The sequence below is a fragment of the Hyaena hyaena genome, unplaced genomic scaffold (genome assembly GCF_003009895.1).
Source record: "Hyaena hyaena isolate Hyena2069 unplaced genomic scaffold, ASM300989v1 scaffold_267, whole genome shotgun sequence".
Classification (NCBI taxonomy): Eukaryota; Metazoa; Chordata; class Mammalia; order Carnivora; family Hyaenidae; genus Hyaena; species Hyaena hyaena.
In genome coordinates this window covers 1447265-1473686 of record NW_024080903.1, presented here as the reverse complement: position 1 = coordinate 1473686, position 26422 = coordinate 1447265, and the positions used below count along the sequence as shown (strand labels likewise).

General features: G+C 58.1%; 1 protein-coding gene across 7 annotated transcripts in view; it reads right to left on the bottom strand.

Moving 5' to 3' along the window:
- Nucleotides 1–3363: 3363 nt before the first annotated feature.
- Nucleotides 3364–26422, bottom strand: part of ATP9B (ATPase phospholipid transporting 9B (putative)) — a 226465-nt gene continuing 203406 nt past the window's right edge. For 4 of the 7 annotated variants that reach the window (XM_039245815.1, XM_039245816.1, XM_039245817.1 and 1 more), the window contains 12 exons: nucleotides 25714–25797; nucleotides 25444–25614; nucleotides 24818–24916; nucleotides 23202–23291; nucleotides 22349–22493; nucleotides 22192–22256; nucleotides 21521–21676; nucleotides 21375–21439; nucleotides 17532–17640; nucleotides 8806–8863; nucleotides 8240–8443; nucleotides 3364–3817 (listed from right to left, as the gene is read on the bottom strand). In XM_039245815.1, the coding sequence (XP_039101746.1) occupies nucleotides 3681–3817; nucleotides 8240–8443; nucleotides 8806–8863; nucleotides 17532–17640; nucleotides 21375–21439; nucleotides 21521–21676; nucleotides 22192–22256; nucleotides 22349–22493; nucleotides 23202–23291; nucleotides 24818–24916; nucleotides 25444–25614; nucleotides 25714–25797 (1383 nt within the window). In that variant the 3' untranslated portion in view covers nucleotides 3364–3680. Of the gene's footprint in view, nucleotides 3818–8239; nucleotides 8444–8805; nucleotides 8864–9976; nucleotides 13835–17531; nucleotides 17641–21374; nucleotides 21440–21520; nucleotides 21677–22191; nucleotides 22257–22348; nucleotides 22494–23201; nucleotides 23292–24817; nucleotides 24917–25443; nucleotides 25615–25713; nucleotides 25798–26422 lie in introns of those variants that run through there. The other 3 variants (XR_005530783.1, XR_005530782.1, XM_039245819.1) reach the window with 3 other exon arrangements.

Genomic DNA, 26422 nt, shown 5'->3' with positions numbered 1-26422 from the left:
TGAACGGCCCCGAACCCGGGTCTCCTCCTCCCACGAACAGCAGACCAGGGTCAGCACCTCCCTGCTTCTCCCCTGCCTCCCCCGAAGGATCCCAGGACAGGAGCTTCCTGGGTGGGAGTGCATGTCAGGTGGGCACGACCTGGGGTGGAGGGAAGTGACCCCATCTCTGGGGCAGTGGGGCAGGGGTGCTGGAGAACGGGGTGCCTCCTGTGGATTCCCTCGTGCTCAGAGCCTGAGGGATTGGGGGGGTGCTGGCCCCTGCTTGGGGTCCAGCCCCTTGGACTGAGTCTGCAGCGTTCACGTGACGTGTGGTGACAGCAAGTGAGGCAGGCAGATCTGTGGGTCCGGGCCCAGGTGACAAGGGCGGCAGACCCTGACCCGCGCCCCTGACCGCAGCCTGGGCTCCGGGGCGACGCAGGGGCAGGACGAGAGGGCCCATGGGCCTCCCCACAGGGCTCGAGATGCAGGGAGCCATGGTCTCCTTCCCACAGCTGGGAGTCCACTCCTCACGGGTCCCTTGCCCGACGTCCCTGAGCCTTCGTGCTCCTGAGCCGGGGCCGGATGGGCGGGTCCAGGGCTCCTGCCGGGCCGTCCCACCTTGGGCCTGAGCAGTAAGGGACAGGTGGCCACTTCTGCCTCTGCTCTGGCTTTTTGGGGTGTAGTCTGTAGGCTTCGCTAACACAGCACAACCCTCAACATTCAGAAATACTGAGGAAAACACACAATGACAGGTGTTTGTATGGGATAGGACAGAACTGTGGAGGGCGTCCACCGACCTGCCCACCTGTCCACACATCCACCAGCCACGCATCTGTCCACGCATCCACCCATCCACTCATCTGTCCACGCTTCCTCCTGTCCATGCATCTGTCCACGCATCTGTCCACGCTTCCTCCTGTCCAAGCATCTGTCCACACATCCACCTGTCCACGCATCTGTCCACGCATCCACCCGTCCACGCATCTGTCCACGCTTCCTCCTGTCCAAGCATCTGTCCACACATCCACCTGTCCACGCATCTGTCCACGCATCCACCCGTCCACTCATCCACCCACCCACCTACCTGTCCCTTCATCCACCTGCCCACCTTCCTTCACGTGTCAGAGCTCCAGTGGCAGTGAGGCACTGGGGTAAAACACTCAGCACCGCCTCACACGGGGCCCCTCTTGTGCCCACGTTCCTCGTTAGTATGAACTAGTTACATTCCCTGGTGCGCTGTCCTGACCGCCTCTCATGGTCGATGAACAGACCAGACCCTCCACCTCATGACCTTGAGACCCTTTCCTCGTGCTCGTCACGTTCCCTGGGACTGTCTGATGTGCTGTGTCCTCCTCTGCCCAAACCTTTCGTGATGCCTCCAGGTGCCTGGGCTGCGCAGCCCGAGTGCTGAGTGCTGGGTCCTCCTCACCTGCCAGCTGCGGGCCTCCGGGTGCTGCCCTGGCCCCCGAGCTCCCCGACCACAGGGCCTGGGCAGAAGCTGCTGACTGCTCCTCCTTCTTCGGCGTGGCCCTCCCCTCCTCAGAGGAGCGCGGTCAGCCGCCCGTGACGTCCGGAGCGCGCCTCTCCGCCTCCCCGAGTTTCCTCTGCGGGAGAGCGGGCCCCGGGCACGCACCGTGCACACGGCAGACACTGCGCACTGCGTGCGGCTCAGCAGACAGGGAAGACCCCGCCACACCATCAGACAGTTTAGATGCACTTTCCTCGCCCCAAAGACGGAAAAGTGACCCTAAAATCCTTCAGCGTCGGACAGGTTTTGCAGGGGGAGCAGATGGGGCTTGGCAACCTGGGCTGTGGACCCAGCCCGAGGACACTTGCTGCCTGCGCCTGCCCGTGCAGCGCCCTTCTTGCTCCGCACGACTGGTCCGTAAACGTGCACCTGACGGGGACCCGGTGACTTCTCGCGGGGCAGCTGCCTTGTGTCACCTGGCAGAGGGCGGAGGCCCAGATGCCCCCGCGCCACCACCGTGCACCAGCCGCCCGCAGAGAGCTTCCATTATCGCCACCGTCACGTCACCCAGCCCTGGTGGCAGCTCGCTAGGGCAGACGCTCTCACTTTGCAGATGAAAACACACCTGAGCTCTGACTCCAATTCAGACATAATGCATCTTCATTTCTCAGGACTCGTGTCGAACTCCGTCCACTTAGTCAGAATCCAGCTAATACTCTATGGCTTGGAGAAGTTTCTGTATTTTATTTTTATTATTTTTTAAATTACTTAAAGAGAGAGTGCGAGCGAGGGAGCGGGAGCCCAAGCAGGCTCGTGCTGTCCGTGCAGAGCCCGATTCCGGGCTCAAGCCCACAAATCACGAGACCATGACCGAAGCCAAAATCCAGAGCTGGACCCTCAGCCGACTGAGGCACCTAGTGCCCTTCTGTGTTTTAGAATCACTCTGAATAACTATTCCCAAAGGCTCCTGGTTTTTCACAATTTGTTGTTGGAACTCAGCAATTCCAAGGCGGACGCCCCACTTGCTCTGGGCCTTCCTGCCACAAGCCGTCGGCTGTGGACGGGCTGAGATTTCTGTGGTGCCCCAAGCTGAAGGTGTGCTCAATCCCCACTGCAGGCGGTGTGCGCGGTGGCCTCAGGACCAGAGTGGCCCTCCGTGGCTGCCCCCCCCCCCCGCCCTCCTTCCTCGCAGCCTCGGCTTTTCCTCTTCAGGAAGATGCCACAGTGAGCCGGGGGAGGGGGGGGTGCTGGTACACGAGGACACGGGTACGGCTCCTTCCGTGGCTGATGACCCTGTGGCTCCTGTGTGGCATCTGAAGTGACCGGGGGACGGCCACCTGCTGGGGAGGCTGAGCTGCAGAAGAACAGGCCCAAACCACCTGGCACAGAGCCACCAGCCTCAGGGCCCAGGGAGGAACTGCCCTTGGGTGTGCTCCTGGTGATGGGCAGGGGTCAGGGGCCACAACAGTGACACCCAGGGAGCTCCACATAGTGGGGGAAGCCGCCCGGACACCCTCAAATGCCCCATTTGAGGAACGCAGCTGTGCGAGTGCACAGAAGTCCTGACGACAGCTGGAGACACAGGGCTTTTCTAGCAGGGCGCTGTCCGACGCGTGCACTTACGACCCCAGTTCCCCAAAAACCAGCGACGGGGCGGGCCAGGCGGGACCCCCCGTGCCCGCTCCCAGACCCGGTGCTGGGGTTTCCGGGCGACGTGAAAACGCTGCGAACAGGCGTTCTTCACAGCAGCACTGGGAGTGGTGGCCGTGGGGGTACGTGCAGAAACGCGACCCTTCTCCGGCTCGGCTGCGGTGCGCGTGAAGACGCGGCTGCTCACGTCGGGAACCCGCGAGTCCCCGCTGGACAGACAGATGTGACCGGCAGGGAGGCGAGAGCAGCAAACACGGACACTGACGCTTAGTGTCTAGAGTTTATTCTCGTTAAGTAGAAATGGCTTTCTCTACTGTGACATCAAATAAAGAATCTGAATGTTAGGAAATGGTCAAATATTAAATAAACTTTCATTTTAATTCTCAGAACACCAGAGTCAGATGAATGCTTTACAGTAATAGTGAGAGAATTAGGGCTCGTTTTCAAAAGAAACCCAAGTGGTTTGATATGGAAACTAAATTGTGAGAAACACCGAATAGGAAGAGGGGACGTCCCTCCGCACACGGGCCGCGGGGACTGCCCGCACCCCTCACCGGCACGGGCCCTGAGCTGCTGCTGCGGCCTAGGACGTGAGCTTGCAGTAGCTAGGGGGAGACAGCTTCCGCCTCAAGTACTTGAGGACGTAGAGCGGCAGACAGCTGACCATGGTGATGGCCGACACTTTCCACACGAAGGTCACGGTCGTGATGAAGGCAACGTCTGTAGAAAGAGGCAGGACCACGCTGAGGGGCGGCCAAGGTGCCCGAGGCCCGTGGCCCCAGACGCCAGAGCTGGCGTGCACCCGGCATGACGCGCCCTCTCAGCGGAATCAGCGAAACCAGATTTCAGAAACCCTGTAGGACGTCCCAGATGCCGTCTGGTGGGTGGGGGCTGGGGCGCTGTCTGCGGTGCCCTGTCTGGGAGGCGAGCCCGCACGCCATGACCTGTGTTGGCGGGTGGGGCCGCCACCCTGAGGGGCCCGCAGGCCCGTCTTCATGCCCAGGGTAAGAAAGCGGGGCCGCCCCAACGTGTCCCGGGAAGAGGCGCGTGCGGGAGCCCACGCTCAGCCCCGGTGCTCGCCCTGGGCCGCCTCACGATCTCACACGTGTGGAAGGGCTGGATACGGTCTGGATTTAACCACGTTTTGAAAAACCCTGAAAGTGTTTTCCAGGGACTCCACCGTTAAAGATGGAAAAGGAAAAAAAACAACAACAACACAGGGAGGGATGCTAGCGCCCCTACGGACACGGTTCTCGGCATCAGACTCGGAGGCCTGGCGCCTGCCCTCACTCACCAGTGGCTGGGGAACCCTGGCGGGGACCAGCCCATGCCTGCCTGTGGCATCAAGAAACCGAGGGGGACTGGTCATCACAACGTGTGCCCAACACTGTCCTGCTAAACTTCCCTCTGAGAGCGTCAGCTAAGAAACCTCTAGAAAACACTGCCTGTACCTGCCTGAAAACAGACCAGGAACGGAGATGGTGAAGGAGAGATGCACCTCGCACGGGGTCGGCAGTAAGCATGACCACGGGAAATGTTACCTGTAGCTGTGGTTTCTGTGCTTTCATGTCCTGTGTGTCGGCACACAGTGTTGCAGTTTCATAAAGTTTACTTATTTTAGAGAGAGTGTGTACAGGGGAGAGCGGTGGGGGGGGAGGGGGGGAGAGAGAGAGAGAGAGAGAGAGAGAGAGAGAGAGAGAGAGAACCCCAAGCAGTCTCCTTGCTGTCGGTGCAGAGTCTGACATGGGGCTTGATCCCATGAACTATGAGATCATGACCTGAGTTGAAATCAAGAGTCAGACATTCAACTGAGCCCCAGGCACCCCAACTTACTGCAACTTTAAAAAGCACACCCCCCAAACATTCCAGGATCCAGACCGCCATGCACGGCTGTTTCCAGGCCCCATGAAAGGCTGTCTGTGCCGTGTGCACACAATGAGACCTGCACCTTGACCGTGAGGTGATCTTCCCCGAGTGACCTGGCTTTGTCCTCACTGCCTTATAATTCAGCTTTATGTCCACATTATATTCATTTTAGCCACGACCAGTCACGGGGCTTGAACGCTTTTCCAGCTGTGCTATTCTGCTTTGTGTCCCGCAGGCACCACCGCATGAAGGAAGCACGCAAACTTAAAAAGAAACACCATGAAAACAAACCAACATCCCTTCGATGCTGAGCGCATTACTTTGTGTTCGCGTAGAAAATCATACTAAATGCTTATTCTTAAAGTAACAAGGTATTATACCGTGAAGTCACTTCTTGCGTGATGTACCAATTTTTTTTTTTTTGGCGGATGTTTCTTTTAATACAAAAGCATTATCATTTTATATTTTTTCTATCCATCTATTTGCCACTGGCTGGACACTCAGATGTGAAATCGCTTCTCCTTTTATGTCGGGACTGTGCACTTCTCTGGCCTTCCTAACACGGTAACGTCACTGACAGGGAACGAGATTCACAGCGCCCACCGCGGAAGCTGCCGGGGCCCGCTGGTGACTGGTTCCGACACGAGGGACAGACGGGTTTCCCGAGGCGGCCGCTGTACGTGACCGTCCCGCTCCCCGCAGACACCTGTGCAGACATCGTGTCACACACTCCAAGAGCGTCTCTTCTCTCCTGGGGAGGGCAAGTGGCCCCAGCGCCGCCTGCCGTGGCCTGGAGCTGCTGACTAACGGACACAGGGCGTTCTGGCTTTCAAGGATCAAGGCTTTTGCCTCAAGACGAATTTCCTGACCCGCGGCGACGTCCTTACAGGCAATGCTCTGACCTGACGGCTGCTCAGGGAGGGCCCGCCAGCATCTGAAGGTGGGCAAGTCACGCAGACCCCAGGGCCCCTTCCCGCCCTCGACCCCAGCGCCCCAGGAGGCTGCCTTCAGCTCCCCCCGCCTGTCGCAATCCACAGGCACCAACGTCAAGACTGGGCTCTGGGAGGCGCCTGCCACGCCCGTGCCCCTCGCCCAGACGTCCCCTCCTACGGGGTCCTGCATCTGCGCGGCAGCGGCTGAGAAGGCCCGAGAAGCCACAGGAGAGATGCTCCACGGCACGTGGCCTCAGCACGCGCCCTGGACGCCTCTTTGGTGCTGCCCCTGGGCACGACCCACGCCGGGACCACGACCTGCCCCCAGAGAGGCCCCGGCTCTCCTGCTGAGGGGCCGCCGGCCTGCTCCCGAGCGCAGGGCCCAGGACGCTGCCGACAGCGGAGTCAGCTTCTGCTCCGGCCGCCGCCTCGGACGATGCTCCCGGAAGTGGTTTCACAGTCTGCGTGTCCGTCCGCGCCATCCCGCCTCTCTCCGCAGCCCCGTGGCTGGGCCGGAGCCGCCCTCCTGCTCGGCTGCGCGCAGGCCTCGGAACGCGGGCACCGACTGGCAGCGTCCAGACGGCCCCGCACGCTCCCAACCCCCGGCAGAGGCTGCTCTGGCTTCTCCCTCGGAGCTCCAGGTACTTTCTGTCGTTGGGGGCGTCTGACCTTCCGAGGAAGGTGGGTCTGGTGTGGGGGGGGGCTCTCCCGCCTGCAGACACAGGGATTTCCGATCTGGGTCTTTCTCGTGCTGTTTCCTCCATCGTCCCCGTGCTCTCCGCTCTTTCCGGGAACGCTGGGGGTCGAGGGCAGGCCTCCCCGGCGCGGCCTGTGCTCCTCCCGGTTTGCACCCCGGCCGCTCCCCACCTCTGCTCACCCCTGGGGAGGGCTCCCCGACTGGGTTTTCCACCCCTGCCGCGTCTGTTATCACACAACCCCCTCCCCCGCCCTGGGCCACGGACGCAGCTCCTCTCGTTCTTCTGAGGTGTGTGCCCTCCTCCGGGGCTGTCTGTCTGTCTGTCTGTCTGTGCTTCTCCCCAGCTGTCTGCTCCCCGTTCACCAGGAGCCTCGGCGCGCTGGCGGGAACCTCCGTGGTGTGTGTCAGGCCGGCCGTCGGGCTCAGCGTCCAGCCTCGTGGCCATGCGCGTGGCAGGTGACAGGAACGGCACCCTCAGTGAGTGGCTTCAAGGGAAGGGCTGGGCTGTGCGGACCGCGGCAGCACGAGGGCGCGTCCGGAGCCGTTGGGGTTTCCTGGCCGCTGGGAGGTCGGCCACCGGCTGATGTCACAAGGGTGGGCGTGGGCGTGGGGGTGCGCAGAGCCGTCTGTACGGCCACACGGGAGTGTGACACACGGGCTACACCTACCCCTTCTGGGACGGCGCCCACCGAACCAGCCACTGGGCACTTTCCAACTCCGGCTGGAAAGCAGAGATTGGGGACAGGGGACACAGAGCTGCTGCGCAGTGAGGACAGTGCCCCAAGGCGGCGGCTCGGGGCTTCGCTGGTGGGGGTTCCTCCCGAGGGACGCACCTCGAGGCAGCCGAGTGGGTCCTCGGCCCGGTTTTCTGGGGAAGCAGCATGGACAGGTCACATGAGGTTACAGAGGTCAGGGCAACTCTGGGCCACCCTCCCTCCCATCTGTACGACAGGGTGACCAGGACCAGCCTGCTGGCAGCCAGAGCCACAGTCTGAGTGTGGCCCAGCAGCCACGTGTCGGGACATATTCTGTGAGGCCACCCCATCAAGGTCACCAGGTCGGGGATGGCAGAGTGGGGGTGTGCGTGCCCAGTGACCCCACCACAGTGCCCACGGTGCTTCTGACACAACATGCTGCTGCTCGTGGGGCCCTGTGGCCTCTGTGTCCCCTGGGAAGAAAGACGAACCGCGAGACTCCTGGAAACGGTGCATCTTCAGTATCTTTTAAAAAGCCAAGGTGCTGGGGTGCCTGGGTGGCTCAGTCGGTTAAGCGTCCGACTTCGGCTCAGGTCATGATCTCAGGGTTTGTGGGTTCGAGCCCCAAGTCGGGCTCTGTGCTCACAGCCTGGAGTCTGATTCGGATTCTGTGTCTCCCTCTCTCTCTGACCCTCCCCTGCTCACGCTGTCTCTCTCTCTCTCTCAGAAATAAATAAAACATTAAAAAAAAAAAAAAAAGCCAAAGTGCTAACATCTGAATTTTTAAAATTATTACAAGGACTTTAATCTTTCCTGAAATAAGCTTTTTGTGTTGTGAAGCTTCCCGACGGGGGTTTACTGTGATCTGCAGTTTAAGACGATGTATTAAGAAGCAACAATAAAAACGTTCACAAACCAGTAACACACAAGTAAGATTTCCAAGGCAACTTACCAAAATACTCATTCAGAAAAGCGAGCGAGGCCACGTAGCAGCCCAGGCTGAGGACCTCTGCCACCACCATCAGCCAGTGCCACGTCCTGACGGTCAGGGCCACCATCAGCAGCTCGGTGAGAATGAGTGCCGTGAAGGAGATGGCCAGCACGTGCACGAACTCGGACTCAAACAGGAGCAGCGCCCCGTACATGAGGATGCCGCCTGCAACACGCAAGCAGGGGACACGCGGCTTACCTCACGGACCGTGACCCCCCCCCGATCGGGAGCACCCAGCACAGGTGGCTACGCGCTCCTGCTACGTACGGGAGGTCTCGCTCCCCGAGAGAAACCCTGTGTGGGGCACACAAGGTGGAGGAGCTTGTGCAGGTTTTCCTGGGTTCACATTTCATTAAAAACAGGTCAGTTTTCCGGTGACACGTGCCCGCCAAAGCGGCCGTCCACGCCGCACCGTGACGGGGTCTGGGGCTGCTGCTGAAACCGTAACCTTCTGGAATTGAACCGAGGGGAGAACACTGCGAGCAGGAGACGCGCGTGTCAGTCCCGGCCAGGCAGGCCGGTCTTACCTTGGTAAATGCTGATCAAAACCCAGACGAGGAAGGTCTTAAAAGACAAGGATCTCCCCTAGGGGTAAACAGTGGAATATCTTAATTAACAGAGCGGAACAACACGCGTGACACACAGGTTCTCAAACAGCCAGGAGTGAGGAAAAATGCTAAAAGGCCCTCAGGGCCCAAGTGCAACCCCTCTCACGCCTGCGTGCCCCCCCCCCCCCCCCCGCCCCGTGTGTACCTGCGGCCTCGGCTGTATGTTCTCATTTGACCTCTGGTGACCTGGAGCCACACGCTCCCTGGCTTCCCAGGAGTGCATGCGCATGAGCAAACGCTGAAGTGCACTAGCAGCTGAAGACTTTGTCATAAACAACACTTTGCACCCTTATTTCTTTAGAATGTTCCCATATTTATTTTTTCGTTTCTCCAGATGAAAACGGAGTGTCCATCACTGCTCAAGTTGGAATTTACAATCCCTGAGAGCCTTTCTGGAAAGGGGTCTGAGAGCAACGACGGAATGGTTTTTGTACAGCCGCCCTCACGTCTACAACTTGGACCCGGCTGGGTGGGCCGCGTCCAGGACGGCAGAGTGGGGCCTGCGGTCTTGCCTGACCTCCGACGTGAAGACATCCACACCCCAGAGAGAAGGACGGGGCCATTAACCGACCGCACTGACCTGCTGGCGCTACGGGCTGGCCCAAGGCAATGCTCCTCAGACAAGGCTGTGAGAACGACGGATGCTGGGCCGGGGCCCCTTGGGACCACCACCCGATAGATGCGTGTGCTCACACAGACAGCTGCATCTCTCCCACGTCCCTGCTGGCACACCCGCATCCAGGCAGCGTCGTGGTTGGACATCGTCTCCATTCACAGATGCAGGAACACGAACAGTCTGGCACGTTCCGTGAGTCCCCGTAGCAGGTTAGCTGTGCTGATGGTACAGCTGACCCCTGACATGGGTGTCAACTGTGTGCGTCCACCTACACGTGGATTTCTTTTGTAAATAAACATGGTAGTGAAAGTGTATTTTCTTGTCCTTGTAAATTTTTTTTAAGTTCATGTATTTATTTTGAGAGAGCGTGCGAGGGAGGAGCAGAGAGAGAGAGAGAATCCGAGCTGTCAGCACACAGCCCCATGTGGGGCTCAAACCCATGAACCGTGAGATCATGATCTGAGCCGAAACCAAGAGTCAGACGCTCAACCAACTTAACCACCCAGGTGCCCCTCCTTGTAATTTTCTTAACATTTTTTCCCCTCTGGCCTACTTTATTGTGATCTGTGTTACGTATACGACATGTGATATTCAAAGTCTGTGTTAATCAGGTGTTTATTTAATGAGTGAAGAGTTACACGTCGAGGAGTCAAAAGTGATACTCAGGTTTCTGACCATACAGGGTGTCAGTGCCCCTGACCCCACAAGGTTCAAGAGTCAACTGCAAATGACCAGAACCCGAAGCTGTGTCCGTGGCTGGGGTCCCCCTGCCCCGTGAGGTGGGCAGTCTCTGAGTCAAAGTGCCATCAGACGCCAGCAAGGGACGGGGGCGTTTCCATGACAACTGCCACAGCAGTCTACACTGGAGCCGTCTACACCTCTGGGTCACAGAGGAGATGCAGGCCACAAGACATGTGTGGCCATTCCAGCAGCTTCCTGAGTTACACACTGAGCCCGAGTCCTTAGCACGTGTGAAAAGTGAGGCTTGAATATAACATGTTCTTGGAAGGCAATGCTGATTTTAAAAAAGGCAGAAAGCATTAATTGTTATGTAGGTGCTTTTAGTACGGATTTCCCAAGTACATTTCTCTGGATACCAGCAGGTGTGTGATCTTCGATAAAATGCATACGTAATTAAGTACATGGCCAATTTCATTTGACTATTTTAAGAGAGAACTTACATCTTCTGATGTAAAAATAAGAGGTTTAGTTTGTTGCCAGATTTGCTGACATCTCTTCAATACTATTTATGTGACATGATGATCAGTTTATAGAGCTAAAGATACAAAGGGGGTATCTGTGCTGTTTCCTGTATTAGAAGCAACAAACTCCTCCCACGGTGTCTGGCAGAGAACATGCCTGTGTGCGCCCCTGTCAGAGATCTTGTGTCCAAGCAGGCTGTACTAAGGCAAGACACTACAGGTGGGCACGAAAACTGTCAGTACAACAAATAATTGGAGAAAAAAATCTGAAAAATACGCGTAACGCACTAGTGTCCAGATGTGATGCTTATTCATGGCTCCGAGAGACAATCCATGCCAGCTGTCCAGCGGCTCTCCTGGGCCCACGCGTCTTTCCTTCGGTTTTTGGAGGGAAGAACGAGTCTGTCACAGGCTGGCGGAGCCCTTCACACCCCTGCCTCATACACACGGGACATTCCTTCAGCAGGAGCTGTCCAGGCACCAGGCCGCCCCGGGTTTAAGTCCTCCCTGGGACGTCCCGGGGCACGTAGCTAACTTTGGTGAGTGGTTTCCTTCTAGGTGAGCAGAGGCGATAACAGCATGTGCTCATGCGGATAAAAGAGAGTAAGCATAAAGCCAGAACTATGGAGTATTCAGTAAAACTTGTTACTATATTTAAATATTAGACCTTAAAGGCCTGAAAGCACTTTTCTATTAGACGCCAACCCAAACAGTAAATAAACAAAATCAAGTAAATTCTGGGAAAGGTTGATCCGCCCGAAGGTCATGTGGTTTGAGACCAAGGGACCCCCAGGGGCAACGTCCTCAGCACAGCTGCCCCCTCAGCCTCCCCACCTGGACCCGGGGCGGCCGCCCCCGTCCTCTGTCCCCATCACTCTGCATTTCCCAGGCTGGCGGGTGAACAGGATCTTATGGACTTTTGAGCCTGGCTTCCTTTGCACAGCAAAATGCATTTAAGACTCACCCATGTTGCTGGATTGACGGCTTTTCTTCTCACTGAACGCTCTCCCAGTGCGCGGCTGCAGTTCTGGGCAATTATGGCAAAGCTCCCATAATCATTATCCATGGGACCCCACGTGAACACAAGTCTTCGCTTCTCTCTGGTGAAGGCCCCACGGGACTGCTGGCTCACGCGCTCCATGCGTGTCCAACTTCATGAGGCTCCCAGCCACGCTCCGGGTGGCTGTGCCATCATGACGAGTCCCGTCAGCAGCCTGGGCTCTGGACCCTGCTGCCCGGGGTGGGGGTGGGGGTGGTGGTCGTGGCCCCTGCCTCTACCCGCCGGTGGTGGGCGTTTCACAGACACTCACTTGCCATCTGCACACCGTGACCGTGGGTATGACGTCAGTTCACATCTTTTGCCCATTTAAAAAATTGGGTTGTCTTCTTTTTGAGTTTTGAGGGTTCTTTACACTTACATACAGTAAAACCTTGGGTTGCAACTTGTTCTACGAGTGTTCTGCAAGACGATCAAACATTTCTAATAAATTTTAACTTGATACATGAGTGATGTCCGGAAGTATGAGGAGAACCTGGTGCAGAATGTCACGTGATCACACGGAGCCAAGGGCTCTCGCTCCGTCTCGCTGCTGGACGGTGGGGGATCGTCTCCCAAGCTCTGATGCTTGGTCTCAGGCCGCGGTGTTTGGCAGAAACCAGTGATTTTCCAGGGTATTGGAACGTGCCCACAACTGGCACTAGTGTATCTCTGTCACTTCCAAGCACCTCAGGACAGTCCTTTGCTTTTCCGTCAGGAGTGAGCTTAGGAAGGCTCTGCATCCTTCTAGGTCAGGCTCCTGCAGATGGGGACGCTTCCCTCTGCTGCCTGACTGCAGCTGCACGGAAAGCAGTCTACAGCCAGAGTTTACTAACGCTGTGCGAGCGTGTACCACGGCCCCCACGCAGAGAAAGGTTCCACGGAGTGGAGAGCAGTGATTCCGCTGGTGACAGTGAAAATCGTGCTATGCAATAACCCTCTCTCCTGTCTCCCTCACGCCAGCCACAAAGGTTTCCAAAGTTAAGTGCACATTAATTTACTCTTCTATTTTGTATTTTTCTTATTATCTTGTATTACATCACAGTATTAATAACTTTTATATGAATTTTGGGGTTGTGGAATGAATCACTGGACTTTCCACTATTTCTTGTGGGGAAGTTAGCTTTGACACACAAGGGTGGTGAGTTACAAGTGTGTTCCCAAAACGATTTATGCTCAGAGGCCAGGTTTTACTGCGTTCTGCACACAAGTCCTCTCTCACCAGTATGATTTCCAAGCATTCTCCCCCAGTCCGTTGCCTGCCCTTTCATTCTGTTAACAGTGTCGTTCATGGAACAAAAGTTCTTAATTATGATAAAGTCCAACTTACCAGGTTTTTCCTTTTTGAATCATGTGTCTGACCCCGTATCTAAAAACGATGCCTACCCCAAGGTCATGCACATGGTCTTCGCCGTTTTCTCCCAGAAGCTACTCGTTTTACATGTAAGTCCCTCATTCCGAGCGTGTTTCCCCAGAATGTGAGGAGCGGGTGGCGGCTCCATCTTCCAAGTGGTTCCGATGGCATCTGTTGACAAGACGACCCCTCTTTGGATTTCCCTTCACGCTTGTCAAAGATCAGCTGGGACACCGGGGCTCGCTCTCCGGGCTGCCGACCCCAGGGGCCCACGTGTCTGTCTTCTGCCCATGCTCTGTTGCATCGGTTACTACTGTACAGTCTTCCTTCCTTGTTCCCCTTTTTAAAATGGTTTTGACCATTCTAATTCCCCTGCCTCTCCATGTAAATTCCGGAATCAGCTTGTCAGCTTTTGGCCACGCTGCCTTCCAGTCACAAACGTTCTTTTGCACCTTTATTTATTACTGTTAATTTTTAAATTTGAGATGGGGAGCAGAAGGGCCGAGGGAGAGAGGACCCCAGGAAGGCTCTGTGCTGTCAGAGCCTGACGTGGGGCTCAAACCCACATGGGGCTCAGGTTGTGACCTGAGGTGAAATTAAAAAGTCAGACGCTCAACTGGCTGAGCCACCGGGCGGCCCTCTCTTGGACCTTGAAAGGCTCCTCTCAGCAGCACCTGACAGCCTCCAGCATCCACGTCCCACAAACATTTCGTCAGTGAGGCCACATTCGCTTTATGTTACTGGAAACACAGTTTAAAAAACTTCTCAGATTTCAACTGTTCACTGCTAATACACAGACCCGGAAACGATTAAATGTACCTTGTCTGCCCTGCCCCCTTACTCCATTTACCAGTCTAGAAGGGTTGGGGGCTTCCGACCTCCCACAGGCACGACCACCTCAACTGCAAGCGGACCCTCCCTGACGTCTGTCTTTAGTTTCCTTTTCCTGCCTTATCGCTATTGTTTCCACAATTATGTAACAACTATACGTTTCAGAGCTAGAGCCACCTGAGGAATATTCAACAGAAAGTAGGGAAATAGTGGGGCACCTGGGTGGCTTAGTCGGTTAAGCATCCGACTTTCACTTAGGTCATGATCTCACGGTTCGTGGGTTCGAGCCCCGCGTCGGGCTCTGTGCTGACTGCCAGCTCGGAGCCTGGAGCCTGTTTCAGTCTGTGACTCCCTCTCTCTCTGACCCTCCCCTGCTCACGCTGTCTCTCTNAAAAAAAAACATTTAAAAAAAAAAAAAAAAAAAAAAAAAGAAAGTAGGGAAATAGTGAAGTAACCCTAACAGTTGAGTGTCTAACGGTGTCAGGGATTTTGTGACGCACTGTATGATGTCACCTACTTGATATCTTGACAGTTAATTCAGCTACAACCCAGACGCCTCCGTGGCTGGCAGGTTATTTATCACGAACGTACAGAACAGTGTGCTGGGGCTCAGGATTCACAGCTACACGTCTGAGATAATGCAGGACCCTGTGGACTGGCTGGGCCAAGCCTGGGTCACCTTCCTAGTCCTGCCCCGTGGCCTCGGCTCGCGTGGCCTTTCCTACGAGGCCTCAGACTGTCTGGGATACACCGAGCCGTCTGCAGAGCTGGGAGAGGGAGGAGGTCAGGGGTCCCGCCTCGCCGGCCGCGCCCACGGTGGTGCAAGTGGCTGCTCATCTCGAGTGAAGTGTGGGCGTTCAGAGGGGAGTCGGAGCTTTAGAAGAGGAACACTTGGCACCAGGAACGAAACAATACGGACTTAGGAAGGAGAGGGGAACGCGGCCTCTTTTCTGGAGTCCTTCACCCGCTGTTCACACCAGTTACTGAACAGGTGCTGACTCTGCAGAGCCGCGAGCAGACGCTTCTGTTCAGGCTGGCGGCCCCGTCAGGACCGCCAGTCAGCGTGGGATGCTCCACCACCCCCACTCCTGCAGTGAAGACGGGTATCAAGGAGCACGAGAAACAGGGTGTTTTCTTTGAAAGCACAGGACCTTCCTCTGTTTTGCAAGGGATAGGTACTCTGCTTCCCTTGATTACTTCTGAAAGTACTTTGGAATTTACTGTGTCCTTGGGCTCAGAACGGGCTAGACATTACGCAGCCCCATCTGCAGCTGGTTTTGCACCGCTGTGCCTGGTACTGTCTGTCACTTAACTTGTCCTGAATTCCTGTTCTCTTTCCTAACTGTGCGGGGCTTCCTGAGACCAGTGCTGACGACGTGTGTCCGCAAACCCTAGCCCACTACCTCCAGCGGCCACGGACTCCACGCCTGCCACCACCCACTGGCTTCCCGAGTCACCCACAAAGTGTTTAGAAGCAACGTTGAAGCTCCAAAGTATCTCCCTGGCTTCGGTAAGAAAATAGGACTCAACTTTTATCAAGTTAGGTGGCTCAGCACTTTAATGCTACTTCGTTTTCGAGGGTTTGAAGTGTCTCAGACCTATAAAGAAATATATACTATAAACACAAAAGGAACAGATTTTAAATCTTGAAGATGCCTTGGGAAGATACATAACTGAATTCCCATCAAAATAACGCAGAACGATGTCCTGACTTGAATACCGCCATATTCTAGACTGCTCACCTTAACAAAACTGAAAAGCTAGTGCCCTTAAAGAGATCCAACTCAGTCAGAACTGAACACGGTTTCCTGAATGCCCTCGTTCTAAATGCATCAGCTAATGGAGTTTACGGATCCTGTAAACATATTCTGGTTCTTAGGTAACCTGAGCATCCGCAGCCGACATCCTGAACCACCATGGTGACTGCGCTCAGCGAGTCCTTCGTGGTCTGGCACCCCCAGGCCCGCCTGTGATACCCGTGGGCGGCTGGGCTACTGACTGCCCGTGGCTTCAGGGTGGCTCATCCAGTTTTGCTCTTACATGAAAAGCTGGTTCCCCCTACACGTGTGAGGTGGCATTTAAGTAAACGTTTCTGGAGTTTACGGAAATAAGGAAACACACAATCTACTGAAATTCTAATTACTCACAAAAGCTTCCTATAGTTTTTGGATCTTTTGATTCTGTTCCGTGTTACTGAATGATAATGGGTTTGTCACTTTAGAATATTAAACCAAAGTTTTCCTTTTACTTGTAATTCATAACAATACTATCATCAAGATACTAGTGCTTGATAGATGTTATACTTGCATTTTATTATCAAATGAAATTGTTATCGAATATAATGACGGGTATTTTATTTTGCACTATACTGGTGCACTAGCTTTACTTTTGTCCTGACTGTGAAAGTGATATGAGCACTTTGTATTTCTTTCAAGGAACTTTAAATCTTACTTTGCTCCAAGTCCGTAAGAAAGCCATGAAGCCCAAAGATTAATGTTCTTTAGTTAACGATAAGGGGCCAGTGCCTCTCTGAATGGTCAGCTGAGCGGAGTCTGTGCTGAATCTCAGCGAATTCCTTCCCTGCACAACTCTAGTTTTAAAGATGTGACTTGGTGATTTAAGGTTAGCAATTGTAAACCTGGATTTAACTGGAGGTTAGTGGGTTTTGTTCTCAGCATTGCCTCAGGAGAGTTAGCCTTCTGGAAAACTCCAAAGTCACTGCAACTTGTGCCTGGAGAGCTAGGGGCTATATGGTCTCATAAAAAAATACGACTAACTGAAGCTTCCTTCGGGAATACTTCGATCTGAACAGAGTGTAGTTTTGGCCCAAATAAATGAACGCTCTGCACAGCTTCAGGGAGCGGCGTTTCCTGGGGCAGACGTCCCCCCCGCAGCACCCTTGCAACCACAGCCCTGGGTCGTGGAGGCAGGGACACACCGTCCCTCACGCCTCAGACGGGACGCAGCGGCAAATGGACACAAGTCGGTCCTGCCAGTGAGTGTCCTTCCCACAAGAACAGGCAGCGAGCGCGCGGCGGCCCCTGGAGACCGGGCCCATCTGCTGAGCTGCCCGAAGTCCCGCCAGCGCTTCAGAGCGTCTTTACGATCAGAACTGTACGTGCGCAGGACACCGGAGCTTGGCTGCACGCGTCTGAGGAGAGTTTTCCCTTCTCAAGTTTAAGTCAAAGGGAGGACGTTAGAAACAACTATAAGTGAAAAACGTCTGGAAGTGTGGAGAGCAGACTACGCAGAACCCACCTGGGAATGGCACCCGCCCGCCCGGCGCGTGCCCACAGCGAACGCCCCGCCCCCCCGGCGCGTGCCCTCACAGCGAACGCCCCGCCCCCCCGGCGCGTGCCCTCACAGCGAACGCCCCGCCCCCCCGGCGCGTGCCCTCACAGCGAACGCCCCGCCCGCCCGGCGCGTGCCCACAGCGAACGCCCCGCCCTCCCGGCGCGTGCCCTCACAGCGAACGCCCCGCCCCCCCGGCGCGTGCCCTCACTGCGAACGCCCCGCCCCCCCGGCGCGTGCCCTCACAGCGAACGCCCCGCCCCCCCGGGTGCCCTCACAGCGAACGGCCCGCCCCCCCGGGTGCCCGTACCGTACCTTGGTCAGGTCCTTGTACAGCTCCGGGTACAGCATCGCCATCTCCGGCTTCACGTCTTGGTCCAGCACCAGCGAGAACACCGGGAACATGGTGTATATGGTCGCATACCTTCAAACCGACAGAGTCAGGTGCGTGTGAGGAGCGTGCACCGCGGTCAACACGGCTGTGCCATCAGAGGCCGACGCTGCAAATCCTGACCTGCAAACCAGCTACGACGTTTCCCTGAGACTTAATACCTGCCCGCAGCACGATGACACGGTCTGCAGGAACAAATGCTCACACAAGTATTTTCTTTCTTTCTCAAACTTTGTATTTTGAGGTCTCCGTAGACCCACAGGCAGTTGTGGGAAACAGAGAGCCCCGCGCCCCTCACCCCATTTTCCCGGCGGTGGCATCTCGCACGCCTGCACCCCGTCTCACGGCCAGGGTGTCCCGTGGGCACCGACCGGGTCAGAACCAACAGCAGCAGCAGCGCAGCCGACGCCCTCCCTCCCGCCGGGTCCTGCTGAGAACCGCCGTCCGCGGCCGCGCCCCCCCCACCCCCGCGACTCCCAGGGCTTCCCTTCTGGCGCCTCAGGGTGAGGCTCATGCTGCGGGTTTCTTCCGTGGACCACGTCTGGGGGTTCCCAGCTCTGACCTCTGTCCTCCCTCCGGGCCCCAGGGGCACAAGGCCGGAGCGCCGCGGGCTGGGGTCTCCGGGCTGACCGCCCTGCCCGGCGACGGGCCCTGCTCCACATCCCCCGCCTCGGCCGACACGTCTTCGGTTTCCGTTGGTTCTGAGCGTGCCGGCTGCTCGTTCAGCAGTTCTGCACGGCCGCCCCGCACCCCCGCCTGGCGTGACCAACCCCGGCGCCTCAGGGCCGCGTCCCTTCCTGGTTCCTGAAACCCGGACGCCCGGGTGCCGAGCAGCTGGGTCCCCGGGCACCGCTACCCCCACCCCCACCCCGCCTCCTGCGTTCCTTCCTGCGCGACGGCCGAGGGCTGCTCATTACTGCACTTTGCAGGGAGGCGGGGGCGGGTGCAGGGGCTGCTGCGGGGAGCCTCCCTGTCCGGCCGGTCACCCCCTCCTCGAGGGGCACAGGCTGCTGGGGGTCCTCCTCCCCGGGCCCGGCCCATCCCAGCAGCCGGCTCCTCCGAGGACCCCGGGGCTGCCCCAGGCCCTCAGCCCCTTCACGCCTCCGCTCGCATGTTCTGGGTACGAGGTCTGCTGGATTCTGGTTCTGCTCAGCAGGAGGAATGAAGAAAAATACCTCTGGCCCATCTTTCCCGAAATACGGCCGGATTTCTTTTCAATGACGTTTTCAGCCGTGAGAAAGTCCGAGGTGGGAGGTTACCCAGCGGCGGCGGGAGACCCGGGGCCCCAGGGTCACGCGGCCCGGAGGGGACCTTCCAGGGAGGGTGTTTCCGGCTGCGGTCTGTCGTCCGGGGCTGGCGGAGGCCAGGGGCTCACAGGGAGCTGCCCGCAGGTCCAACCTTTCACCTCTGTGTTCAGTTAAACTGGTTGAAGGTCCTAACTTTCCTCCAAATTTCTAGTTATTTTTGTCAACCTTCTGGGAACAACTCTCACCCCCGCAGACTTAGGGGCTGACGGGCACAGCGGCTCCCCGCACCCCTGCAGCGCCTGCAGACACGGGCACCAGGTGCCACCAGCGTGGCCGTCACATGAGGGACCCGCTAACCGACGCGGCAGGGCCCCAGGGACGCTGCTCGGACAGGAGACGCCGGCAGGGCCGGGCACCGCGGCACAGGCTCTTCGCCGGGCGCCTCGCGGAGACTGCCGCCCGCTGCTGAGCCTCTGGGCAGGGCTGTGGACGCCGGGTCCCCTGGGTGCTGCTGAGGGGAGCTTTCTGGAAGGGCGGGCGCGGCCTCTTCCAGGATCTGCGTGAGACGGGGGCGCCCGCGGCTGCCTCGCCTCCGGGACGCACGGACCTCCAGGTGCGCCTGCCGAGTTGACGAGAAGTGAGAAAAAGCCTCGGAATATTCTGAGCTGAATTCTACCAAGTGTCCCACGGTTTCTGTGGCTGCGCTTCCGACCTTACGACGTTACCTAGGTCGTGTTAGACTTCGCCGGATAAAAACATCGCTCTCCTTCCCACCCACTTCTGACTGCTGTTTGCTAGGTGACAGCAAAACTGACTTTCTGTTTACTTTCTAAGAAGCTTAACGCAAAAGCACCCCTCCTTGGCTGCTACCAGCCTCAGCACACTGATGCCCAAGAAAATTCCGGATGCCTCTCGTGGGCTGCAGAGAAACTAACTCTGTACAAGAGCCAACAGCAGTGTGAGCTTCTGCCGACAGGGCGCGGCTGTGGAGGGGCCCACGAGAGCAGGCAGGCCCATGGCTATGGTTTCGTCAACTCACGCGGTTGTTACGCAGGAAGCCACCACCGCGGTCCGTAAGTTCCCCTCTGCACACTTCAAGTCCACAGTTTCGCAGCACGAAAGCAGGCGGGAACTGGATTTCTCTGGCCTCCAGGGACACAGTCCAGCGGTAACAACGTTGTGTGCAGAGCCCATGCTTTGACACTAAGTCACAGGACACGTGTCGCAGAGGCCACGGCAACGGGAAAATGGGAAACGGCGCCAGAGCCTTTGGCACCTCCAGGGTCTCCCTGCTTGTGTGGTGCTCTGGGTGCCAGTACCTGGCACCGTCCCCGCCCTGTCCCCCGGGAGGGATGCTGGACCGCACAGCTGGCCCGGTGACCTGCAGGAGAGCCCAGGCTTCGCCAGGGCTGGGTGCCCCTCGGCTCCCTGGCGGACTCCGCCGAGACCAGGTGGAGCAAGGCAGCAGGTGCAAAGCCCCAGGCCACGGAAGCCGGAGGGAGGGCCCAGCGCGACCCGGCGCAGGCCCCGGAGCGGCGCCCAGGTCCGCCCGCCCCTGGCTGCCCAGCGGATGCAGCTTCAGGAAGGGCATGAGGCGGCTGCCGTCAGCCTCGTGCTGGGAAGCTGGTGGGTGATCCCAGCGGAGCCTGGCGGGCGGCCTGGTGCTCCCAGTCTCTCAAATCACCCGGAACCTCGGGATTTGGGGGCCTGTCGGTGAAATGTACTCAGAATGTGTACTTAAAACAACTCCAAGAGCCAAAACAGCTTGCGTGCTCATTCTCCACTGCCCCGGAAAGCCGCTAAACGCCGCGTGCGGGAGGCCCCCGCTCTGCCTCTCTGGCACGTTCCCTGGGCCCCTGGGCGTGTCCTTCCTTGCCCGTGACATGGGGAGGTGGCGAGGCCTGCGTCACAGCGACGGAGCGCGGGGAGCGACCACACGAGGGCGGTGCAGGGCAGCGGGTGCTGGGCTCCGCGAGCGCCTGGAGGCACGGCCTGGACTTCACCGCCACGCCAACGGCCGTGCGGCTTTTCTTTCCTGGCGTAACTCGGCAGGACGAGGAACGAGAAGCTCCAATTCATTCATTTGTAACAGAAAACTGTTGCTTTCCAGGCTCGATAGGCAAAACCAATGGTTCAATTATAAGCTGTGTGCACAGGGCGCTCGCTGCCGCGGGGGAACCTGGGGATGCAGTGGCTGGCGGGGGGGACGCTCACGGGTCTGGGTGCGCTACGTCCCGACCCTGCACGTCTGTGCCCGGGCCTCTGCCGTGGGGCCATCACTGGACACGTCCCCCGCATGTACACCCCGCCCCAGCCCGTGAGGCGTCACCATCCCCCACCCCCCTCACTGCGCCCCGGACGCCCCCAGGAAGCACCTGTCCTGCTCAGAAGACGACGGGAAGACAGCACGAGGGTCCAACCCGGTGTGGCTGTGCGGAGTCACACGGACTTGCACTTGTTTGTGCAAGTACAGGTCCTCCCGGGGGCGGGGGGGGGGCGCTGCCCGCGACGGTCACTCACCCCACCATGAGGAATCCTTGGTACAGAGGGACGGATGCGAAGTAGAAGACAGAGGAAAACACGGCCTGCCAGAGAGGAAGCGCCGTCAGTCCCGCCCCCCGCCCTCCCTGCGGCCGGACCGAGCGCCGAGCGGTGGGCCCCGCTACCTGCATGGTGGAGATGATGAGGCCGCGGTGCATGACGAACTGGCCCAGCGCCGCCGACCTCTTGTAGCTGCTCCGACCGTGGACCATCAGCAGCCTGCCGATGTGCCGGAACTGCGTGATGGAGAAGTCCGCCGCCAGGGACGCCTGCTTGCCTTCCTGCAACGGGCAGGGCGCCCGCTCAAGCACGCTGCGCCGCGCACTTCTGCCACCCGCGTCCGCCTCCGCCGCCCGGGACTGACACTTTTCCCCGCAGCCCTGGAGGGGACAGGCGTAGCCGCCACAGGGGCCCGTGGGCCCTGCAGGAACCAGGCCTGGAAGGTGGCCCTGGGGTCTCTGGCCGGCCTCTGGCCACGGGACAGAGCTGTGGGGAGTGTGCGGGGCGGGCGGGGACGGTACTTTAAATGGGGCACGTGATGCATAGCCGTTGGGGGAAGGGAGATATGAACCGGGCTCCTTCACGCACAAGACAAACCCCCGGCCACAGCTCTGCGCCCGGGAGGGAGGCCGGGGTGCCGGGCGGCAGGAGAGGTTTGCTGGCGACAGGAGGCTGCTGGTCCCACACGCCTCCTAACGGTCAGCAGGATGCGGGAGGGCGCTGGCGGGCTCCGCTCTCCCCCCGCACGACCGAAGGGGCTGCTCAGGGACAGCCGCAAGGACCGAGGGGCACATACCTTCCCTTCGATCCCAATCCCGCAGTCGGCCGCCTGGATCATGCTCACGTCGTTTCCCCCGTCCCCTGCAGGCACAGAAGCGTGAGGTGGCGCGAGAGCCTGGGCACCGCTAGGGGCCGTTGCCCGTGGGGCCTGGGCCCGGCGGCGGGAGGCTCACCGACAGCACACGTGCGCCGCCCCGTGTGGCGCTGCAGCAGCTTCACGACACGGGCCTTCTGGGTGGGCGAGCAGCGGCAGCACACCACGGCCGGGCACTGGCACGCCAGCTCCGCCAGCTCGTGCTCGTAGTACTTCAGGCACACCTGCAAGACAGCGGCGCAGCCCGCAGGGGCCACGGCTGAGCGCCTCGTGCCGGGAGCACCCCTGGGGCCCTCCTCCCTGGGCCACGGCCGCCCCGCCCGCCTGGGATGCGGAGCTTGCAGGAGCCGCCCCCCCAGACACCAGGGGCCGAGGGTCAGGGAGGTGCCCGCGCACAGCCAGACACACAGAACCGCCGAAGTCCTGCCTCGACAAAGCCCGGGTGTGTCCCCTGGGGCGGGAACCAGGATGGAGGTCAGGGACTCGGGGCTCAGAACCTGCCTCGGGGTGAACGCGGTTCCAGAAAGGACAGCAGCACCTGTGTCTCCTGCGGGGCCGCCCGCCCATCTCCCGTGACCAGGGCACACTCCCGGAAATACTGGTCTGGGTGCCTTTAGGTCAAGACTGTGGGCCCCCCGCTGGAGGCTCCCCAGGCAGCTGTGCTGTTAACCGTGAGAACAAAGCCTGGCGCCCCCAAAGGACTTTGAGCAAGGCCAGGAGGAGCGACCTCTGAGATACTAGGGAGCACGCTGCCCCTGGGCCTGCAGGCGCTCACAGGGTCGCACAGACCCTGCTATGAGAGAAGCAGCTTACGCTGCAGGCACGTGAGAGGCACACGGGACCCAGGAGACTGCTAGTCCACGGGGACGGGGGGCGGGGAGAAGGAGACAGACAGACGGATGGACCCGCTCTCGACCTGAGAGCAGCCTCACCTCCAGGGAGTCCCCGGGAATGACCAGCGCACAGTCATGCTTCCTGCGGAAGGCGTTAAGCTCCAGGTGGGCCTCCCCACGAGTGGTCACCTCCACGGAAGAGAAAAAAGCACCTGCGTTACGGTGTTATCCACGTCAGAGGGACAAACAGCCCGTGTGTATGAATCACGGCAATGTCTTCAGACACGTGATTTAAAATCAAAAGCTGCCTGACACGTGCAGCCCGGCCCGTGAGCACCATCGCCCAGTCTGTGACCACGACCGCAACGGGTCAGGTGAGGGGATGCTGGCTCGTCAAGACACAGGATAGGCCGCGCACGAACACGTGCTGTGGTGCTGGCAGCGGGGTGTTCCCGAGAGGGAGCACGGTGACCACGCCAGGTGTTGCCACTACTTTCAGAGCGACAGGTGCTGGCTAGGGAAACTCAGGGACACCGTGCTGGAGAATCAGGCTGCAATGCGCACCCCGCCAGAGCGCAGGCGGCCCCACGGCAGGGAGGGACAGTGGTCTAACACCAGGACTTCATGTGAAGGTGCCTCTTTTCACAATACGCCAGTGACGCGCAATGTTTTTACAAAACGCTTCTGCTCCCTCTGACCTGGGGTTCAGCGTATTCCATTAGTTAAAGCAAACACGCAAAGGAGTAAAACTGTGACAGTCCTGATACGGCATTAATTTTAGAATGAAAACGCTTCAGAAACCACGGTTCTGGTTTTTGACATTCTTTTCTGCGGAGATATTATGGGGCATAAAAGAAACGAGACGTTGCCGATTGAGATGCAAGTTTCACATGGTCCAAGTTAATCTCAGACTCATCTTTGAACAGGTAGGCTGTACTGTGGAAATTTTAATTTGTGTGGCTGTAACACTGGAAAGCCAACCAAAATTGATCTAAAGTTGTATCAGAATCATTAATAATTTAATTGCAAACAATCGTCTGCAGGGCCTAATTTGTGATTCTGATGCTTCGAAATAAATGACATTTACATGTAAATTATAGTGAGATCACCCTCTCCGTAGGTGCTAGCACAGAGGCAGACACAGCCGTCTGCTCTCATCGGCAGCCAAGAGCCGGGAAATTTCATTTTTGTTTCAATTACAAACGGTCATAATACATACAGGAATCATGAACCTCAGACCATTTTATTAATTTTGTTTGAAATAATGAAGGAACCACATTTCATTTGAAAACTGTAGTAGATTAAGGATGCATTCTCACTAAGGGTATAACTAATACAAAATGTAATTTTATCAACATACACTTTGTAAATTGAGTAGGAAATGAATGCAGGGTGTGTCTGTGTTAAAATAGACACTCGGTGAAGAAATGAATCTCCTAGGACGACAGAAAAGTACCTGTGAATTTAGGCCTTCTTTCTCTCCATTAAAATGTAGCTTTTTCATCATGAGGTAGGCGGCTAACAGTAACCTATTTTCAATGTTTTTATAGATGGAGTAAGAAAATGACGATATTCTTCTTTTAACAGAGGTATTTAGGTATTACATAATTTAATAATTATGTAATTATACATAATTGCACATATATCCTCACAAAACCAATAGGTTTTAGGTGTGAGATAAGACATTTAAAACCAAAGAGCTTGCAAACACTCACTGGTCTGAACACGTGGATGTCTTGGGTCCTGGACACCAAGTGTGAGCTTTTGGCAATGCAGGTGGCCGTCTCCAGCTTGTCGCCTGTCAGCATCCATATCTAGGGGACCAGTGACGGTGGTGAGCTTTGACGCTACCACACATTCGTCTCTCACAAGTGCCTATCCGTACACAGAGACACTTGTACGCGTGGCCTGGACTGTCCTGAGCTCACACCCGATGGATGCCCAGGGCCACTAAAGTCTCGAGAGACCAAGATGCCCGGTGGGCAGGCATGTCCAGGGCAAGGGAAGGGTAGGGGAGGGTGGGGTAGGGAAGGGCGGAGGCAGGGCAGGAAAGGCAAGGGGAGAGGTGGGGCCGGGTCTGGTGGGGTACGACAGGGTCGGGTGGGTAGAGTAGGGAGGGTAGGGGCAGGGAAGGGCAGTGGGGGGTTAGGTAGGGGGTACGTGGGGTAGATGCAGGGCAGGGAAGGGCTGGGGTGGGGGTAGGGGAGAGATGGGCAGGGTGGCTGGCGGCTAGAAAGACAAACTTCGGTCTGGGTGTGGGCGGCAGGCAGGGGGCGGGGGCGACTGTGGTGGCAGAGGAAGCCATCCTGCCCCCGCCCCCCTGTCATGGCGGTACGCCCACCTTGATGCCCGCGTTGCGCAGCATCTCCAGGGTGGGCCTCACGTCCGCCTGCAGCTGGTCCTCCACGCCCGTGAGACACAGCAGCTCCATCTCGCGCTCCAGGCTCTCGATCACGGCCGCCACCTTGAGCGCCCGGTCGTGGAGGCTCAGCTTGGCCTGACTGTAGCGGCTCTAAGGAGACACAGGCCGGGCGGGTCGGGGAGGGGGCAGGAAGGAGACACCCCTCTCCCTGGGGTCAGGCAAGGTGGGTGCCCGCGGGGGCTGGCTCACCTCGAAGTCCTGGTACTGCTCCTCCGTCAGCGCCCGCTTGGCGACCACGAGGGTGCGCAGGCCTTCCCGGGCCATGTTCCCGCACTGCGAAAGGAGACACGGGTCACACGTGGCCCTGACTGCTGACCTCGGGGACAACGGGCCCCTGTGGCCAACACCGCTCTGCGGGGGGAATGGTTCTCCAGCCCGTCGGCCCCGCGGACCCAGGTCCATCGGTGTGTGTGTGCACCCCAAGCTTCTCGGGGTGCCTCCCCCAGACACCTGGCAAACACCCCCTCCAACCATAGCCGAGGCACAGCTGTGGGGGGTGCGGTGCTCCTCCTCTCCACGGGCAGACAGAGCTGCCGTCACGGTGATGCTCTCTGACAACAACCACACTTTCCCACCTCAAATCAGGCTTCTTGACGGTGTCACGAGCACCGATGTTCTCAGTCTACACGCAGCTGCACACAGCAGCACAGGAAGTGAGGGTGCCGGGGTGGGAGGGGTGAGGCCTGAAGAGAAGAAGGCCTCGCGTGGCAGTGCAGGAGAGAGGAGATCTCACGTGGCAGTGCAGGGAGAGGAGGAGGAGGGGTCTCACGTGGCAGTGCAGGGGGAGGAGGGGGAATCTCGCGTGGCAGTGCAGGGGGAGGAGGAGGAGGGGGATCTCACGTGGCAGTGCAGGGGAAGGAGGAGGGGTCTCACGTGGCAGTGCAGGGGGAGGAGGAGG